The sequence below is a fragment of the Lampris incognitus genome, chromosome 4 (genome assembly GCF_029633865.1).
Source record: "Lampris incognitus isolate fLamInc1 chromosome 4, fLamInc1.hap2, whole genome shotgun sequence".
In the NCBI taxonomy this organism is placed as follows: domain Eukaryota; kingdom Metazoa; phylum Chordata; class Actinopteri; order Lampriformes; family Lampridae; genus Lampris; species Lampris incognitus.
In genome coordinates, this window is record NC_079214.1 from 25355362 (window position 1) to 25371444 (window position 16083).

The window sequence follows — 16083 nt, forward strand, 5'->3', positions numbered from 1 at the left end:
GTGTGTGTGTGTGTGTGTGTGTGTGTGTGTGTGTGTGTGTGTGTGTGTGTGTGTGTGTGTGTGTGTGTGTGTGTGTGTGTGTGTGTGTGTGTGTGGTGGTGTGTGTGTTGGCTGACTCATAAAACAGACTCAGACGAGCCCAGACTGAGCTTCCCTAATCTGAGGGGGCAAAACAAACATACTGAGGCATGCCCAGTTGCAGTCAGACACAAACATACACACTGTGTGTCCGAGCTGGCTATGATCCGAGCAGTGTTAAACACGCACACAGACATACAGACACACACGTTTTTCTTTGTGGATGGAGAGTTTTTTTTTTGTTGACATGGACATTTCATGCGCACTGATGAACTCAGTTCATGTCTAATAAGTTTGAGCTTCCTAAAAATGTCATTCATTACTTTGTACTAAGAGGCATTAGTTTAGTAAATGAAATACCTTAGAACAGTGGCCTGTTAAGAGCCATGCAGCATCACAAATTAATCCAGGAAAATATATGGCTGGGCCAAACTCTACGAACTGATGTGGACAAGTCAACAAATTTTGAATTCTCTATATGAAACTGTGTAGAAGAATCTATCTTATGAACACAGAGAGATAAAGGTGATGGACAAAGTGGGGAACAGATAAAGACAGAGGATGGTGTTGCAGGACAAAAGGGATGACAGACTGCCTGAATAGCTCAGGGCGGCTCAGAGTGTCTGTGACTGGGCCCACTAAAAGACAACCCCCACCTTTCTCCGTCTGTCCCCCCCTGTCCCAACTGCCCTCCCACATAACACTGAGTGAGATGTAGGCAGCGGCTGGAATGGCCTTTCGTGCCTCATAAACATCTGTGACCAGGCTATCAAACAATTACAAACACAGGCTGCCGTCTCGCACTGTTTAGATGAGGAATGCCATCTTCCGATGCCATCACATCAACAATCAGAACGCTTACTGTAACCAGCAAAGGGCTCTCATCGCCCCATAACCCTGACACAATATAAACACCATTTAATATATTATTGTTAATCTATGTCTATTCAGTTGAAATATTAGAAGCAGAGGGGGTACATCCAACATCAACATTTTGAGGTCTGATAGCTTCACAAAGTCTAGAATCACCACACCGTTGGGTTAGAATTGATGGAGATGTAGCGGTTTAGATTAAATGTGAGAATAAACTGACTGAAATTTGCATACAGCATAATAAGCATTTGTACCTTGCAAATCAGCTGAGATGTAACAAATGATCGGAACTTAATCGGAGCTGTAAAGGCCTTTTTTAGAGAAAAATAGTGGGTAGTGCAGTTTTTCCCACTGGAAGGTGCAAATCATGCCAACTAAAAACCCATTATGATGGACTAGATAATGTCTGGGGTACAAGGGCACTATGTGTGCAGATGTTAATACAGTTTTCTGTCATGTAGCCAAGGCCTTGGTCGACAAATGCATGTGATTAGCATTTGCTAGCAGCTTTGATATTAATAATTGTTTATCTACTTTTTCTATTTGCAGGCTTTACAACTATCTATTAAACAATGTAAGAACTTCTCCCTCCGAATGTGACGTCATCTACCATAAATGAATATCAAATATATTTTGTATGCAGGTCTTCTTTAAGAAAAAAAATGGTGGTTATGAATTTCCTCAAAAAATGTTGGTGTGACTGGTGTATAACAGTTTTAAATCTTGCTTCTTAGCTTGTCAATGAGTTCCAGCAGTGGTGCGACCTACACATCGAAATACTTTACACACACACACACACACACACACACACACACACACACACACACACACACACACACACACACACACACACACACACACACACACACACACACACACACACACCTCCCCCTCTCTCTGGAAAAGCCATCAGACTTCCCTTTTTCATACAAAGAGGGATGGAAGCGGGGGTTGGACGGAGAATACCCAGAACAGACTGTGAGAGAAAAGCCAGCTTGACTGTGGCCCACAAGGTGATATCATAGGACTGGACTGTGTGCTTAAACCAGCGATGGTGCAAGGGAAGGGGGGCTAAAGCAAAGAGACCAGACAGGCAGCAAGATTCAGAAGGTCCAGAGAATCTTTACCACTATTTTCTGGTGATAACCAAATCTCCTGCATCTCTTTAAGAAAAACTGACTTAAAGAAAAACAGTTCACATGAAACGAGGGGTGTGCGTTATGGCCAAAACCTTTTATCACATATATGTAATCACAATATAGTAATTGCTCTGGAAATAAAAAAAAAGGTTTATATACAAAAAAAAAAGTATGGTAACACCTATATCTGAGGTGCATCTTCATTCTGACCAATGGTCAGCACCCTGGGCTCTGAATCCAGTGATCCGAGTTCAAGTCTTGGTGGGACCTCCAGGGCAGCACGGTGGCGCAGTGGTTCGCCTCACAGCAAGAAGGTCCTGGGTTTGAGCCCCGGGGTAGTCCAGCCTTGGGGGTCGTCCCGGGTCGTCCTCTGTGAGGAGTTTGCATGTTCTCCCTGTGTCTGCATAGGTTTCCCCCGGGTGCTCCGGTTCCCTCCCACAGTCCAAAGACATGTAGGCCAGGTGAATCGGCCATACTAAATTGTCCCTAGGTGCGAATGGGTGTGTGTGTGTGTGTGTGTGTGGACCCTGTGAAGGATTGGCGGCCTGTAAAGGGTGTCTCCCCACCTGCCACCCAATGACTGCTGGGATAGGCTCCAGCATCCCGTGATCCCAGTTGGGACAAGTGGCTTGGATAATGAATCTACTACTACTACTACTACTTTCGGCTGCTCCCTTTAGGGGTCACCACAGTGGATCATCCCTTTCCATGGATAATGAATGAATCTTTCATTTTGTTTTTAGCGCTCGATCTTTGTGGACTGGTGGACCAAATCCTTTGGTTTTCACAATATTGCCTTATCCACTTCATCTTTTAGATGGCAGAACAGGCTGCTCGTATTTTCACTACCAGCGATGACCGTGGTGCGACACAGTTAGCTGAGTTTATTTTTCTGTTCTGTGTCAGATTTACTTAACCAAATCCATGTCCACATGACGGAAGTGGCCCCCCGTTTAGTGACGAGTTCTTCTCCCTCACCTTGTGTTGTTTGGGAGGAGTCCTTCTCTGCATGTACAACTTCACCCTCCTCCTCTATGTTGCTCACACATGGAAATCACATAAAGCAGTGTCTTTAGGCATGCTCAATAGCAATAGTGCAAGTAACAAAATTACAGAAAGTTGAATCAGTTAATCTGGATACAACATTTATTGAGAGAAACGTTTCATCACTCAGCTCTTACGTTCCTGACCTCTTTGGTCTCAACTGACTGCAGGTATTCCCACCCTTATACACAATACAGTGGCATAACGAATAAAAACAACGATCGGTTCATATGCAAGTTACTGTGACTATTAACCAGAGTTACAATGGCCAAGTGTACTATTCACAGAGGACTGGGGAATAGCTGCAATCACAGCATTGTAAGATGGTGACAAATGAACTCTTAGCAACCCCCCCCCCCCAGGTTCACGGATGGTCGTTCCCTCTTCACATAGATGGCCTCTTTGACTCCCTGTTCAAACCATCGTTCCCCCCTATCAAGGATGTGCACATCCTCATCCTTGAAAGACTGGCCACTGGCCTGTAGATAGGTGTAGACTGTGGAGTCCTGGCCTGACCCGTTAGTTCTTCTGTGTATATCCTCTCAATAAACGTTGTATCCAGATGAACTGATTCAACTTTCTGTGACACATAAAGCAGTGTTGCCCAAATCACATAAGGCCAGTATTGCCAAAAAGCAGTCTTGCACGCAAACTTGTGACATAGCACCCGGCATAAGTCAAGTCAATTTTATTTGTATAGCCCAATATCACAAGTTACAAATTTGCCTCAAGGGGCTTTACAGCATCACAACTTCCTGTCTTTGACTCTTGCATCGGATGACGAACAACTCCCTAAAAAAAAAAAAAAAAACCTTTAACAGGGAGAAAAACTAGGAAGAAACCTCAGGGACAGCAACAGAGGAGGGATCTCTCTCCCAAGACGGACAACGTGCAATGGATGTTGTGTTTACAGAATTTACACAATACAACATCGAAAGAGGATAACAGAATTATAATGGAATTATAAAATCTATGAAGAATATGATGTGCAGGATGCCAAGCAGTGTCCAGATGCCACTGGAACAGCCCAGGACCCAAGCCACACGACCAGCATCACCATGTAAAAATAAATAAATAAAGGTGAAGGTTACCACAGTGGAAAATGTATAGCGCGCTCCATGTATCTACTGTCACACTCCATACTGCCCATCCTACATGCAACATTATATTATATTATATTATATTATATTATATTATATTATATTATATCACCAGCATCCCGGGGTTGAGATTGGCAATCTACTAATGCCAACATAAAATTTCAACTTCACAGTCACCAAACATGTTTTCATCCATAATGAAGCTTATAGAAATTCACTTCTGTTAAAAAAAAAATCCCTATAAAAAGTCCACTACGTTTCTATGATAATCTCAGGACATGAAGCACAATTCACATAAACAGGATGCCAATACAAAAAGGGTCAGAGCAGCAAATTGATTACTTTCTGAATTGATTTTCAGTGGGCTGGCACAGAGGCCAAAATAATTGGGCTATACGAGTCAAACGTTCAAACAACAAATGTTAAAATCACACTCAAAAATGAACATGTTCCTAAATGAAAATGGAGACTAACATGTATAAATGGCTGTTATTGTTCATCCCCCAAATATCTTCCCTGTAGAGTCCCTTTGTCACATCTTTACCAGTTCGTTTGTTGTGGAGCATGATCACGTCCTCTTCTAAAGAGAACAGGAGTGAATGTTCAGATTGTAATATCAGTGACATCCATCCCCCTTTTACTTCTATAATTGTTGTATAGAAATACAATGGACTCTATCTCAGTTCAAGACATTGCCTTCTTTTATTTTGCCTGAAGTAGTGCTTTCGTCTCGAGGACAAAGTAGATTTCAAATTTGTCTGCCTATTGAAGCTTATCAGTTTGCTTTTCTCTGCTAAACTACCCAATTAAATGTATTTCATAAGCCTGCAATTTATAGTTTCGATCGCATGTGGTGCAGGGCAGAGACGGCTCCGATAGTAGGACTTGGTTTATTTAGTTATTTTCAAATTACCCATGCACTAGTTAACTGGTCGTATGAATGTTGCAGCTGTCTTGAGCCACTGACTGGGTCATTACCATTGTCTGACCATATTTTCTACCCTACACTCTTGTTAGAAAACCTTCCCAGTCCTTTTGGACTTCAATCGGTTGTTTCCTGAATTCAAACAAGCGTCTCACTTACACTAACAGCTTAATACTAATCTCTTGTCCTTTGCTTAAACCCTCATCCTTCCAAGTCAAGTTGTTTTCCCACACATATCCAGCTGTAGTCTAAGACTGGTAGCCATAGCGGTGGTGGCCGGTGGAGCACAAAGGAAGGCTTGTTGTCTGGTGTACAAGTCTATGCCCCTGTGTGTGTGTGTGTGTGTGTGTGTGTGTGTGTGTGTGTGTGTGTGTGTGTGTGTGTGTGTGTGTGTGTGTGTGTGTGTGTGTGTGTGCGTGTGCGTGTGTGTGCGTGTGCGTGTGTGTGCGTGTGTGTTTGCTCCCCCACAGATAGTGAGGCAGCCGGGGCCAAGTCAAGGCAGAGCTGTCTCTCTGGCAGTCTAACCCCCCTTCACCCGTGGAGCAAACCGCAAACCAAACAGCAGCCCACGCCCTCCCCAAGGCCCCAGCAGGCAGTGGGAGCATTCCTTTGGGCTGACTAACCACACACACACGCACTTACACACACTTACACACGTACAAAAGATGTATGATGACATCAAATCAGATATATTTTCTCCATCCCTGACACGAGACAGCGCCTCAAACACACATCATTTATCTTATTCATTCAAACTTCATTCAACAAGGTTGGTCCCACACTGCAGGCAAGGCAAGCTTAGAAACAAAATATTGGTTCAAAAAAACTTTTAACAATTAGTTGTTGTTTGGGTCAAACAGCAATAAAACAGAACCATCATTCACGCCAATACACCCCATGACTCCAACCATTGTGGTATCTCCTCTATGTCTCACAAATCAAACAACAAAGGAAATCTGGCACTAAATTAGACAAGGCAATTGACTACTGTCATTACAGCCCCCATTCACAGGCATAGAGACAGACAACACACATAAACTCCTAGTGACCTGTCTAGCATCACATTACTGATGAACAATGCTGTCTAGGATGACTCAGATGTGTACCTTGAAGTGGAACCTGCCCAGGTCAACATATACGTGTGTGTGTGTGTGTGTCTGAGATAGACTACAGGTTGTTTTTAGGGATAACTGGGCAGCATGAGTCATAATATGTCACAAAGACACATAATATGTCACAAAGAAAACATGACTGCAAACACTCACACACACGCACACACATAATTCAATCTGCATATAGGACATATTTAACATGCTGCATATATATATACACTACCGTTCAAAAGTTTGGGATCACCCAAACAATTTTGTGTTTTCCATGAAAAGTCACACTTATTCACCACCATATGTTGTGAAATGAATAGAAAATAGAGTCAAGACATTGACAAGGTTAGAAATAATGATTTGTATTTGAAATAAGATTTTTTTTACATCAAACTTTGCTTTCGTCAAAGAATCCTCCATTTGCAGCAATTACAGCATTGCAGACCTTTGGCATTCTAGCTGTTAATTTGTTGAGGTAATCTGGAGAAATTGCACCCCACGCTTCCAGAAGCAGCTCCCACAAGTTGGATTGGTTGGATGGGCACTTCTTTGAGCAGATTGAGTTTCTGGAGCATCACATTTGTGGGGTCAATTAAACTCTCAAAATGGCCAGAAAAAGAGAACTTTCATCTGAAACTCGACAGTCTATTCTTGTTCTTAGAAATGAAGGCTATTCCATGCGAGAAATTGCTAAGAAATTGAAGATTTCCTACACCGGTGTGTACTACTCCCTTCAGAGGACAGCACAAACAGGCTCTAACCAGAGTAGAAAAAGAAGTGGGAGGCCGCGTTGCACAACTGAGCAAGAAGATAAGTACATTAGAGTCTCTAGTTTGAGAAACAGACGCCTCACAGGTCCCCAACTGGCATCTTCATTAAATAGTACCTGTTAGAGCCTGTTTGTGCTGTCCTCTGAAGGGAGTAGTACACACCGGTGTAGGAAATCTTCAATTTCTTAGCAATTTCTCGCATGGAATAGCCTTCATTTCTAAGAACAAGAATAGACTGTCGAGTTTCAGATGAAAGTTCTCTTTTTCTGGCCATTTTGAGCGTTTAATTGACCCCACAAATGTGATGCTCCAGAAACTCAATCTGCTCAAAGAAGTGCCCATCCAACCAATCCAACTTGTGGGAGCTGCTTCTGGAAGCGTGGGGTGCAATTTCTCCAGATTACCTCAACAAATTAACAGCTAGAATGCCAAAGGTCTGCAATGCTGTAATTGCTGCAAATGGAGGATTCTTTGACGAAAGCAAAGTTTGATGTAAAAAAAATCTTATTTCAAATACAAATCATTATTTCTAACCTTGTCAATGTCTTGACTCTATTTTCTATTCATTTCACAACATATGGTGGTGAATAAGTGTGACTTTTCATGGAAAACACGAAATTGTTTGGGTGATCCCAAACTTTTGAACGGTAGTGTATATATACATACACACACACATATACATATACACATATAGATATACATATACACACATTTATACATAAATGTAGGAAAAACTTAATACATAGCAGTGCAAGCTTGTTTCGTGCATTGTGCACTCATCAGCTGCTAACAAGCTTGTACTGCTGTTTTTTCCCCTACATCTATACTGATATTCCGCTCATTTGTTGAGCACTTTTATCAACACCATCGACAGTTTCCGAAAAGAAACAAAAAACAAACGCTACATATAGCAGCTGATGATGCGCCAAACAGGCTTGTACTGCTATGTATTACGTTTTTTTCCTGCATCTGTATTGATATATATATATATATATATATATATATATATATATATATATATATACATGTTGCTGCTGCTACATCATACTAAGTAACACAGGATGTGTTCAGATCATTGTGTGTTTGCCTACACATGTAAATAAAGACTAATCAAGCAGCAGAAGGAAGAGATCAGTGTAAGTGTACATCACATTTTATTGATACACAGGCACATCTGCGTGTGTGTGTGTGTGTGTGCGTGTGTGTGTGTGTATTTGTGCCTGTGCTATTTGGATATTTAATTACATCTGCCATCTAGACACGATCAGACAAACACACTTCCATTGATGTTCTACTACCGTCTTGCCACAAGCCAAGAGTGTCTGGAAAACAAACCAGTTCCATCTCTCTTATCAGTCAGAGGGTTGTCCTGTTTACAAGCCACACTAACCGCAGTCTTCTGGTGCCAAGCCAGAGAAAACACCACAGCATTCCATGCCAAGTATTCTCTCCGTTTATATGAACCACTGCTGACCTGTCTCACCTCCTCCTCCCCACATCTCATCCCTCCCACCTTTCTTTCAAGGCTCCGATTTCTTCATCTTTCCTCTTCATTGCTCTTTTCAGTCAGTGTCCCATTGTCTATCACTTATCTTCCTTCGCTAAATTGGTCTCTCATCTTTATGACAGGCCGTCACCCCTCGCATTAGACATAACATTGGGAATCCCCGGTTCCTCATCAGCCCCCCAGTCTACCCCAGTCACATGTTCACTTTCTCCTCTCTCGCTGAGTCTTTTGCCCCCTGTGCCAAGCTCTCTTACTTTCTTCATCTCTATAGTTTTTGTCTCTCCCTCTTTCTTTGTCTCTGTCACTTTCTATGTGCAAGTCCAACTTCCTTTCCCTTTCCCTCTGCATCATTTATTCCATTTCCATCACTTTACGTCTCTTTTCACTCACTTCTTCCTGTTCTGACTTGCAGCAGTGTGAATCAGACTATATACTAGCCTGACTGCTTGAGGGATGTGTGTGGACAAGACAAGACTGTTTCCCGACAGACCCAAAGCAAAGATCTCTTCATGGCGTTTGGAGAAGTGAAGGAGCAGCTACATATGAGAAATCCAATACCTGAGGCTGCACACACACACACACACACACACATACACACATACATACACACACACACACACACACACGCTCGTGCCCACATGCTCGTGTGCAGTTACACATGCACACACACACACTCACAACACAAAAACTTGTCTCATTATTCTATGCTGTTCCCCCAACTCAGCATTTCTAAAAGAATCCTATCAAATTAGATAGTTAATGTACAGCCCCATACATTTTTAAACAAGTCTTCTTAGGTAGTACACCTGTAGTGGACACTTTCAGTGCACAAAACAGCTTCCATTCAATTCTTATTGAAAATCCAAATTACCTCCGACCCTGTTTATTGTCTGTTACGATACGGTGTACATAGCAGCATTCAAAAGACTGACAAAGCGATCAATAGTACTGTGTAATAATCAAGTAGAACACAGTAGCCACACAGTTAGGCCTACAATTAAAACTGTCTAGCATTTGCAAACTATGGAGTCATGCTCAATGTTCACATATTTTTCCGACCATTAAGAAGAGCAAGGAGGGAGGCATCCGGATAGCGTAACGGTCAATTCTGTTGACTACCAACATGGGGATCGCCGGATCGAATCCCCGCATTACCTCCGGGTTGGTCGGGCGTCCGTACAGACACAATTGGCTATGTCTGCAGGTGGGAAGCCGGATGTGGATATGTGTCCTTGGTCACTGCACTAGCACCTCCTCTGGTCAGTCAGGGTGCCTATTCGGGGGGGAATGGCGTTATCCTCCCACGTGCTATGTCGCCCTGGTAAAACGCCTCACTGTCAGGTGAAAAGAAGCGGCTGGCAACTCCACATGTATCGGAGGAGACGTGGTAGTCTGCAGCCCTCCCCAGATCGGCAGAAGGGGTGGAGCAGAGATCGGCACGGCTCGGAAGAGTGGGGTAATTGGCCGGACACAATTGGGGAGAAAAAAGGGGGGGGGTATCCAAAAAAAGAAAAAAGAAGAGCAAGGAGAGGTGCGCTGTGATCTCACTGTAGATATATCACTGTGTATTAATGTAAAGGTGTGCATGTCTGTATGCATAAGCACTGCATCCCTTTAAGTTAAAGGGCTGTAATCACTGTGTTAGCTCATCTACATTATGCAGTATTTAGTGTCCAGCATCAGGTGTAGCTGAAATCTAAATGGTCTGCAATTTCTCTATATAATGCTTATCTATGCCCACAAAGTATCTCACAAAGTAAACAACTATTTGACAAGTATCTCAAAAAAAAAGTATGGGAGGCATAACTAAAATGAACCTTGCTGAAATGCACAAAGAGCCTTTTAGACGCCAGCACATGACAGCAGGAAGGAAGTTATATTAGTCATCCTTCCACTCGCAACTAGTGCAACAGCAATTCAGATCCACTGCTTCAATACCGGAAAGAGGCTCACTGTCATGACTTGACGCACTTGACACACCAATGTTCGTCCTTGACTCAAGTGCAAAGCTCAGAGAGCTGTTCATACTGAGCATACTATCAGTCCTAGCCAAACACAGAGAAGTAAAGAAGAAAGGGACATGGGGAAGCAAAGAGAGAGGGCAGGGCCATACCACAAAGCCACAACTGCTCGTTGCAGGGTGACTAAAACTTTAAATTGACCAGGAGGGTTGGCACTTAACTTTGCTACTCATTCAAAAAGTAGAAATTACTCATTGTAAAAACCACAGTGATCTAAGAAGCAAGTAAGGTCATACAGCCTTGCTGCCCCTAACATAGTCAATTGCCAAACCTGACGTTTAAGAAAACCACGTGTTTCCAAATAACAAAAATTACCTAATCAGAGTTAAAGGATAGTTCCACTTTTTTAACAACCAGAGTGTTATTTTGTAGTTTTGCCATCCTGCATATCGGTTATATCATTTTACTCACCAGCTTCCCTGTAGGGATTTTAAGATATGAGACCACTGCTAGACATCACATTACAACATCATCTCACAGGGCAACAGGACACTAGACATATAAACCTGTCCTTTCAACAAGTAAGACTGCGAACACACACACACACACATACACACACACAACTAAGACTCAAAATCTCCAAATCGTCAATGATATATAATTCTCTCTGATTCCATGGCTCCTAGCGAAGGGTGCAGCTGGTTAATCCATTTGCAATGTTATTTAACAAGTCAAGGCCTTTCTACATCCACAGTGGACTTTTCCAGCCATCTCACTTCCCCCCCTCTGCGTCCTGACTGAAATATCTGTCTTTCATTTATTTAGCCAGACTTATGAGTAGTTCAATCTCTGATTCTGATTGGACATTGTGTAATAACTAGGTTTGGCCTTGAATTTCTAAATATTCAGATACTCATTCTGAAGGTTTGTAATGGTATTTGGACATAATTCCAGTATTAAGATTTATTAGTTTATTTTGTTTATTACTATCAGTTTATTTTTTCTTTTGCTTTGTCTTGTTTGTGTTTTTTTTCTGCACAGCCATGTCAGCTTTTTATAAAGAGCATCATGAGTGACTATCTGATAGTTTTGCCTATCATCCTCATCATCCTTGTAGACTAGTGAATCGGGAAAGTGAATGACATGTACACAGGTGTCATGCCAGCATTTCCTGTCAGGATTCAACTCCCCTTCATGTGTATGTGCGTTAAGTATCTCTGCTGCTGTGTAGGCTGCAATCGTCTCGTTATCTTGATTTCAGTACCCTCCAGTTCTCTCTTTCAACCAGAAGGACACAGCTCACTTGGATGTTGTCTGTAAAAGGCTCACTTGAATGACTTAAAAGGGAAAACTCACCAATTTTAAACCTAATCTCTGTCTATCTGCAACAGGGATACTGCATGAAAAACACCTGCAGTTGTTCCCGATCTTTTCTGTATCTTTAGAACGGGTTTTTTGGTGGCCGCGAAGTGACTTATCGTGATGTGTCCTTTGGCAGCCGAGAAAACTACAGCCCAGTGGGATTTCTAATACTCTAACCTACTCTAAACCCGCCGTTCAAAAAACACACCCTCGTTCTGTCAACTAAGCAATGCTTTTGCTGGTGACTTCCCATGACACTAGTGCAGAGGATTGTATGGACGGTGATGCAAAAGCTTGCATGCAATGCATCCTGCCTGGTATGTGTAGGCACTGTGGGAAAGGCTCTGTGACTAGGACAACAGATTTCTCCATCAATATAGCACATAGTGAGGACTTTACTGCTTCAATCCACTACAATACTCATCAGCACTGATTGCACATGCACAGACCTATCGGTGAAATTTCCCTTATAGGAAATGATAAATAGGCTATCTTTGGAAGAGAATCCAGTTTTGTTTTGGAGTGCACATATAATTTCAACATCTAACAGGTGACGTTGCAATCTAATGACATTTTGATTTCTGTTATGATTTCTTAAAAGTACTTGACTCTTAAGTCAAGTAGCTTACATAAGAGTCACTTGGGAGGTTTGGCAGAGTTTGGCTTTTATGGCTGCCAAACAGCCCCATCCTCATTTCAGGCTATTCTGTCCCAAAACTGTTCTGGTGTTCGTCATTTAATAACAGCTTCAAAAATGTATCATGTTGTTGTCACTGTGTTTTTCATTCAGCATTAATATATTAAAAGGGAACAGATGACCTTTGTGACTGCACTCATAATCGGTCACATGTTTTGGGCCTTGATTTGTTTATTAATTAATTCAGAATGAATATTCAGATACTTGCTTGGGAAATGCACCGAATACCTGAATCTAAAAAAAAAAGGGTATTTGTGAAATCCTAGCCCAAGCATTAACTCTTACAGGGATTACTTCAGAGGCTATATGAGAGCAATATAGTCACACATATTTTTAAGATAATAAATCATGAACAAATACATGAATGAATTCTGAATTAATTGCATAATTAAATGATTATGAAAATTTCATGCTAGGACCTCCAAGACTGATTTCTGAGTCATTAATTGCGGTTGCTTCCAGTACAATCAAGCACCATTTTTGTCATTGCCAAAATCAATAATCATAGATTTCATCAACAAATCAGATACTTAATCCTGTTATTCCACTACCAGATACCTAACCGAATTGACTAACCGAATTCTCATAGTTCTCAACACTATGGAGTCGGGTCAAGAGCTACTGCTGATCAGAGGGGCTGGTAATGTGCATCGCTGGGAGTTCTTGTGTCAAAGAGATAAGGGGCCTGACTTCCTCAGGGGCAGGCTTAGACAAGTAGGCAGCTGCTGTCAGCCAGACAGCATGGAGGGAAATTAATAGGAACGGGACTGCAGGTGCCACAAGGGCAGCTCTCCAGGGATTCCATGTTAGCCCACACTGTCAGCCAACTCTGATATGGCGTCATCTTAATACACTCCACTTCTTCCCTTCTGCATTAACAGTAGAAATATGAAACCGGGGAGAGGCAAACACTTAACTTTCCGGGTAGGCTTAAACCGTGGATACCGGCCCGGGCCTGTGCACAGGGAGATATGCACAGCACTTGCGGCATTTGTGAATGTGGGAGTGCCCTGTGTTGGGTCTGATTACATCTGGAATGCAGTATGCCGTTGAAGCATAATGCCAGGACATGGAAACCCGCTTTTGAAGACACAAATAAAGGCTCAGGGATTGTGATTTATATTTTGCTGGTCACAAACTAATCATAGTTAATAAACTGTCCATGACAACAATGTTGTTGGATTATTACATGGAAATTGACGCATCATACATGAAAGCTATCAACTGCAACGACTCCCAATTTATATCACCTTGAATATAATACTTTGAATATATCTGTCCATAACACATGTTTTTGCAGATACAGGCATAATCTGTTTACAAAACAAAAAACAAAACAGTAGATTGACGAGATTTCACTTCTCTTGTCAAGACCATGCAGCCTCTTTGAGAGCAGAGTAAGAAGGGAAGTAAAAGCTATGAGCAATTATTTTCCCTTAAATGCCATCGTTTATCAGTGGTTTGCAAACAATGCGTGTCGAAGACTAGTTGCAGTGCACATGTTAGTATGGCAGGGCGATAAAGGAGCCCAGTCTCGCCTGCATACAAACACTAGCCCACCATGCTAGGAAGCGTCCCAGATTAAGGCCAAGTTATATAACTTGGACTCCATTTGTGTTTTTGAATTACATGTGCGCTGCTATGCAGCGATAGTCAATGCACAGACAGACGGCAGCCCTTTTCCTGTGCAAGGCTTCATTCAAAGGGCGCATGTACGCAACCAGTCACAAAATGTCAAGAAACTACAATCGAGACGTCTACTGGTTACTGAGCTAAAATGGCATTGGAGCAAGAAAATCTGATTTTTTTAAGCAGCGGTTTGCTGCCTTGCCGACTGACGTTTGCGTGTTAATGACAGCATTTGCCAAAGCCAGTAAAATGAACTGCCATCCAAAATGGTCAGATCTATTCTGCTTGTTATCACCTAATGCGAGGCAAGTAAAGGGACGGAGTGACAACTTGACTGTCAAAAAAATCTGCCAAGTGAGCAAGCTAACGGTTAGCCGGAACTCGCTCGTTGCAGCGCAAAGTGTTTCGCGTAAAAGTTAGGGTGCCCTGACAAACGTGAAACTACACGCAACCGAGCCTTCGTCCGCCGACTAACGTCAAGTTCAACTCGAACGCAGGCTTAACTGTTCCCTCGTCAGTCTGGCGCCGCCGCGGACAGTAACACAGCACTGCAATGCACGTTATACTCCAGCCATAGTTACCTTGGTATGGTGATGCATTTCGTGTTGATGTTTTGCGTGGTTATGGCTTTCTCCAATTCATCAAGTTGTCCCGTTTTCTTCAACTTCTTCACCAGGCTCTTCACCGCCTTTTCGCACCACTTCTCCTCTTGTCCGTTCTGCTCTCCCTTCTTCCAACCCAAAAGTCTTTTGACAATGGGGGGAGTGAAAGGCAAAATTGACATCTTGAGCTCAGTTGAAGTCCTGCCAGTATTGAGAAATCCGTGGGTTTGCGATACAGAGACGAAATTGTTACTCGAAACAGTCCAAGCAGGTAAGGCAGACGAGGCGTTTAAAATCAACGGAATGATAAGGGCTAGTGAAACAGCCGATAACACGGAGGCATCCCGAGTTTAACCTCCCAATATTAGCGCACCCGTCCGTCTGAATAGAGACCAGCGATTAACGCACTGTGCACCAGTAGACCGTTGCACGGTAGATCTGATAACACTCCGCCAAGAAATATAGTTCCGTCTGCACTTTTTTCCCCCCTCACCAATTATTCGGAATATCCCCGATTCCAAGTAACCCTCAGATGACTATAATGGATTAACCGGGGTTAGAAACGTGCAGTGTCCGTTTTTGCATGTGATCTGCATCACCGGTTGAAGTTTTATTTCTGATCAACAAAGTTTCGTTAACTTCAGAGTCATCCGCCGTCGTCTGGCCCGCCGACCAGAGTCTGCCTCAAATGCAAATACTGAAGCATCTGCTGCCGGTCCTCAATGAGGACTTGAGACTGCAAACCAGAATTATGGAGGGCCAGGTTGAGCAGCTGGCCAAATGTGCTGCGAGTGCATTGCACAATCCCTATGTTGCCTAGTTTGCCATTTTAACGGCATGCCGCACGCACACACGCACGCACACACGCGCCCCCCTCTTGATTTAGCTCTTTGACGAATAGATTCCTGTGTTGAACAAAGGCGTTGACTGTTCACTGATGGTGTTATAAACTTCTTTTCCTCATACTGATTCTTCGCATGGAACATTTGCTGACTAATCTGAAAAAGACAATTATACTGCTCAAAAACATCTGTAAAAGATAACTCTGCCTTCCAAAGAAATGTAAGGGAAAAAATCACGATGGTATGATTAAATCTAATAATTCAAAATTCTTCAAATGCAACTCACCCGCCTAGCCATCTGTTTTAGGTTAAGTACACAACACAAGGATGGCAAACTCTCCGATAGCCACAATGTCCTTGTTTCTTTTTATTATCGCTGTCGACAAATGCTGAGCTCCAAACTGACAAATGTGGTTTCAGTTAACGGTGAACTCAAGATTTATTTGCTGTC

General features: G+C 42.6%; 1 protein-coding gene across 1 annotated transcript in view; it reads right to left on the reverse strand.

Moving 5' to 3' along the window:
* smad3a (SMAD family member 3a) overlaps window positions 1–15154 on the reverse strand; it is a 30532-nt gene extending 15378 nt beyond the window's left edge. Inside the window, exon 1 of the mRNA XM_056278383.1 lies at window positions 14770–15154. Coding sequence (XP_056134358.1) covers window positions 14770–14972 — 203 coding nt within the window. The 5' untranslated portion in view covers window positions 14973–15154. The remainder of the gene's footprint in view (window positions 1–14769) is intronic.
* Window positions 15155–16083: the final 929 nt, after the last annotated feature.